Source organism: Mustela putorius, unplaced genomic scaffold, assembly GCF_011764305.1.
Source record: "Mustela putorius furo isolate JIRA1106 unplaced genomic scaffold, ASM1176430v1.1 tig00003962_pilon_pilon_pilon, whole genome shotgun sequence".
NCBI lineage: Eukaryota > Metazoa > Chordata > Mammalia > Carnivora > Mustelidae > Mustela > Mustela putorius.
Genome location: NW_025422106.1, coordinates 15,885,335 through 15,890,442, shown reverse-complemented (window position 1 = coordinate 15,890,442; position 5,108 = coordinate 15,885,335). Strand labels below are relative to the sequence as shown.

Here is a 5,108-nt window from a genome sequence, read left to right as displayed (position 1 = left end):
ATGCCACTGGATCTGGAGTAGCCCTAGCTGCGTTTGATCCGGACACAGGTGGACGGAATGGAATTGGGGAATCCCAGACTCCAAGCAGGCTTTTTAATCACTGCTTCATTCAGCAAACATTCAGAAGTCTCTATCATATGCTATCACTGGGTTTGCCAATGGGGAACAAAAACACACATTCATATGGGGTATCTGTAAAGATCGGGAGCCCTAATAAAGTGTACCTACTTTTTGGCCCTGCAAGTCAACAGCTAGGAAAATATCCTATAGAAATAACCTGACTTACGGAGAACATTTTATGGATGTATATGTTTGGCACAGCTTATTTATAAAATAGTTTAAAACTAAATTAAAAACTGGAATTAGTCCAAATGTAATAGAGTAATGATCTGTAATCATTGAGCTGTGATCAATGAGCAGTAATAGTGTGTGATTATATTGATGAACTAGGCTTATAGTTGAGTCAATTGGACAGCTCTTAAAAATCCTGGAACGATCTGGAAAAGTCTTACAATATTAAGTATATTCAATAAAAATGCAAAATTACATTCATATCATGATTACAATAATGCCCCTCAGCCCCCCAGACATACAGTAGAAAAAAGATAGCAGGTAAGCCAACGGAACTATCTTAGCCTAGGAAAAAATGCACTTGAAAGAAATAAACCAAAATGTTAATAGTGGTTATGTTTGGGTAATAACGTTTTTGCTACCTTCCAGGAAAGAAATTTTACTCAAATCATGCCTCAGACTTCATATATGCCACAGTAAGACGGGAAGAGTGTAGAGGCCACATCCTTACTGGCACCCGTCCTGCTGCTTACCTAGCTTGCAGAAATAAAATAAATTTTAATCTTTTCTATTTTACTTATTTTTAAAATTGGCTTTTGCTAGGGTGCCTGGATGACTCAGTTGGAGGAGCATGTGTCTCTTGGTGTCGGGGTTGTGAGTTCAAACTCCACGTTGGGTGTAGAGATTACTTAAAAATAAAATTAGCTTTTGCTACTTTTGGGCCGTGAACTACAGTTCACATTACAAAGAAAGTAAAAAAACAACAACCCCAATTTGAATTAAAGATACCTGTAATGTTGCTTTTTCTCTATTCTTATGAGACTCCCTTATAAGCCTATGGAGAAGACTTTGTGCAGACCTGAGCAACAGCTGCCATTTTGTAACCATGAAGTGACATCCCCCTTCCCCGCAAAGAAAAGCCAACAAAATGTTGGGGGAAAGGGAGACGTTTTAAGAAAAGTGTCCCTGATGATGTCATTGAGCTGCCAGACAAACCCTGGAAATACCATCTTGACTTTACAATAAGGACACAGGAAATGTTTTAGGGTTTTTGAGGAACAAGTACTTCCTTTGAACATTTCTTCACTTTCTTAGTTATTCAGGGCTAATTATTATTATAAGAGGTGAATATGCCATAATTGATTTAATTGTATGGATTTTAATTAGTTAATTTTGGTTTTTTACTTTAAAAATTACTTCTTTAAAAAAATTATTATTATTATTATTATTATTATTTTTATTATTTTTTTTTTTAAGTAGGCTCCATGACCAGCCTGGAGCCCAACACAGGGCAGGAACTCATGGCCCTGAGATCATTACCTGAAATGAGATCAAGACCAAAGCTTAATCTACCGAGCCACCCAGACATCCTGTAGGTCCTTTTTAAATTGTTACAAATAGGCTGTGATAAACACCATTATCCATACAATTTTCTTCGTCCTTCTATCCATAGGACAGACCCCTGGCAGGGTACTTTGCGGTCAAAGGGTAACAAACAACAGTTTAGGGCTTTCCATTCACATTAGCCCAACCAGCCGAGGGACCAGCTGTCTTGTGGGGGTCTCAACCTTTTGATCGTGATGGCATGAGCTCAAAATGCCTGGGCTACGTAGCTATAGCCAGTGGTGAGCTCCCCAGACATTTCCCCGACTGGTGCCAATGTTGTGGCCCGACAGGCCTTTGTGGCTCTTACTATGAGTATGAGGTTCACACCTCAGCAGCAACCACCAGGGAAATTTTAAAATACAAGGTTTATTAATACAAGGTTTAAAATACAAGGTTTATTTTAAAATACAAGGTTTATAAACTCACAAGTTTTATTACTCAGGGGTACACGGCATGCTCGAGGGCCCCTCAGTGAGGTCACTGGTAAAGAGAGAGGGAGAGCATAGACCTAAGGTTCTGCCTTATTGGGGTTAAGGGTGGGGTGCCCAGGGCTTTGTGGGTTTGCTATTGGCAAATGTAAAACCCAAGAGCAGGAATTAGAACGCAGGAAAGGAATAGTGGGGTCGCTCAAGTGACCAGCTGTATCGGTTACTCGGGCCTTTCTCAAAGCGGAAATTTATGGGCGGGACAGCCTGGCTCTTTCTCTCCCGGCCTCGCTGGCAATATGTCTTTCAAATGGACGCCTTGGCAATCCGAAGCTGACCTTGCAATCAGAAGCGCTCATTGCCAGGCACTGCCACTCTGGGCGCACTGCAGAGACCTGTGCGGGTTTGATGATGGAGCTGAAGTCTGAAAGGCCAGCCTCCGTCTTGCCCCTTGAAGAGCTGAGGCTTCCCTAGTTCCACCGTCTCCATCTGGGGTGTGCTCCCCCAGACTCCATGGCATTATCCTCTGGGTCACCTAGAGGCCATCTGAACAGCTGGGGCACAGAGCAGAAGGCTCTGTGGCAGAAGTGGCTTGATCTTCTGATCTGCTAACCAGGTCACACCAGCATCTCACCTCCTCTCTCTATAGAAACCGTTTCCCCCTCGGGTAGGCAACCGAACCATGGTTGCAAATAGCCTGAACTTTGGTGGCGACCCAGAGCTCTCCCACCTTATGTGACTCATAGCACGACACCAACACCAATGGTTTTAAATGTCCCCCCTTGGTTTCCTCAACTTTCTGTCTTCTAACTCTCCGAGGCTGACTATAAAGACGGGACATGGTTTAGACTCCAGAAGGAGGCAGCAGCCGTGGGTCTCCGGTCCCAGCGTTGCGTGGCTACTGCTCGAGCTCACACCCTCTGCTGCCCAGCGCCATGGAGGTCCCTGCGGCTGGCCTGGCCGTCCTGCTTCTCACCGCGGCACTCTGTTCCCAGACCTCCCCTTCCTTTTGTGAGTCTGTCCTCCCTGCCTTCTTTTGCTCTATCTCCTTCCACTCCCTGGCCACGGCTTGGATCCCCAGCGCCCAAGTCTCGTGCCTGAGCCCCTCTGAGTAGAGAACTCCAGAGAGCTGTCAGAGGCTGTTTCCTGAGGAGGAGTGTCCTTTCCCATAGTGTTTTAGCCATTCTGTTGTCCAGCGCGGGGAGAGAGTGGGAGGAAGTCCCATTCTGGCCGCCCAACTGGGATCTCGGACAACAGGTGGAATCTGTGGCCAGCTGACTTCCAAGGCTGTGGCCCTTGCTCTCCTTGGGAATTCCAGATGGCACTGCCCCGCGAAAGACAGAAAGGGAGTAGTTTGTTCAGAAAGCTGAAGTTCTGGTGGAGAGACACAGAGACCCCATGCCAAACATGGAAAGAGACACAGAATATAAAAATGTCAAGGAGAAGAAGAAATGCCAGCTTCCTTCTAGGTCTCTTTGTCTGCACATCCCCATGCCTGTGCAGGGCTCTCTCCTTCCAGTTCTTCCTGACCCTGGGGGAGGGGGTTGGCTCACCCAATCTTCTGAAGAGTCACTTAGGACTCTTTCTGTCTTGTTTCTCTCAGTTGGTGCTGACACCCCGACCACCTGCTGCTTCTTCTACATCTCCCGGCAGATTCCTCGGAAATTTGTGGTCGACTATTATGAGACCAGCAGCCAGTGCTCCAAGCCTGGTGTCATGTAAGGCCCAATCTTCCTGGGGAGGGCAATGGGAGGGCTGAGATGAGCCCCCCCCCCAACCCCTTGGAGGACTCAGCCTTGAGACCATTGGAGCATAGAACACCAGGGGAGGCCACTGCCATGTCTCTGTCCTGGTCTGATGCCTGTGGCTAGGCCCTGAAGGAATTGCCCCTGTGTTAAGGTGACAGCAGGAAGTTGGCTTTCTGAGTGGACCTCCGTATGAGGCCCAGAGGAGGTGATGAACCCTAACATGGAGAGTACATTTTATGAGCCTGTGAACAGGACCTGAGAGATCTGAGGCAGAGAAGGATGGAGGGGTCACAGTGGGCCTAGGATTCCCCTGCTACATTCCCCAGTGTGTAATCCTTCCATGCCTCTCCACAGTTTCCAAACCAAAAGAGGCCGGCAGATCTGTGCCCACCCGAGAGAGGCCTGGGTCCAGGAGTACATCAGCGACCTGGAGCTGAATGCCTGAGTGGCCTGGAAGCTACAAGGAAGGTGTTCCATCTGTGTGAAGACTGGCACCTGCCCAGGGCAATGACCTTGGAACTCTGGAGGGCACCTCCTCTACGGGTCTCGCCCCCCCACCCCCTTGCCACACTTTGCAGCCCTCTTTTACTTTAATTTTCGTTTATGTATCTTATTTAACTTTTGTAACTTATTTCCATTGTTAACTTGTGTGACGTAATAGATATTTTCTCTGACTTCTCATGACATTCTCTTCACCCACCCCCCCTTCAGTTTCTCCTCATATTCACTATATGGATCACTCAGCAGAATGAGCTCTCTCTTGGAGCAGCTCTATCATATATCTCAAACAATAAATGCTGACGGGATGGTTGGCCCGGCACTGCGTTTCAAAATATTGAAGGGCGGGGGGTGCCTGGGTGGATCAATCATTAAAGCATCTGCCTTTGGCTCAGGTCATGATCCTGGGGTCCCGGGATGGAGCCCCTCATCAGGAGCCTGCTTCTCCCTCTCCCACTTCCCTTGCTTGTGTTCCCTCTCTGTCTGGCTGTCTCTCCCTGAAAAATAAATAAAGTCCCTCAAAAAATACTGAAGACTCTTTTATATAAAAGGTAAAGCAGCCTTTTCCTTGGGATGACTCCACTGATTTTGTCTTCCCAACTAATCAGAACCACAGGCTGAGAGGGATACTGGGGGAAGAGTAGAGACATCTGAAAAGGGGCAGAAACCACCAGAAAGGGACAGAGGGCTAGCACAGGGGTGCCAGACCTTTGCTGGAGATGTTTTCCTAGAAAGCTGAAACTGACACATTTTTTTTTTA

At 46.9% G+C, this 5,108-nt stretch overlaps 1 protein-coding gene across 1 annotated transcript; it reads left to right on the top strand.

Moving 5' to 3' along the window:
* Window positions 1-2,622: 2,622 nt before the first annotated feature.
* On the top strand, window positions 2,623-4,765 carry LOC101675877 (C-C motif chemokine 3-like). The gene is made up of 3 exons (XM_013053475.2): window positions 2,623-3,113; window positions 3,706-3,820; window positions 4,205-4,765. The coding sequence occupies exons 1-3, from the start codon at window positions 3,038-3,040 to the stop codon at window positions 4,293-4,295; spliced, it is 282 nt and encodes a 93-aa protein (XP_012908929.1). The 5' UTR covers window positions 2,623-3,037; the 3' UTR covers window positions 4,296-4,765.
* Window positions 4,766-5,108: the final 343 nt, after the last annotated feature.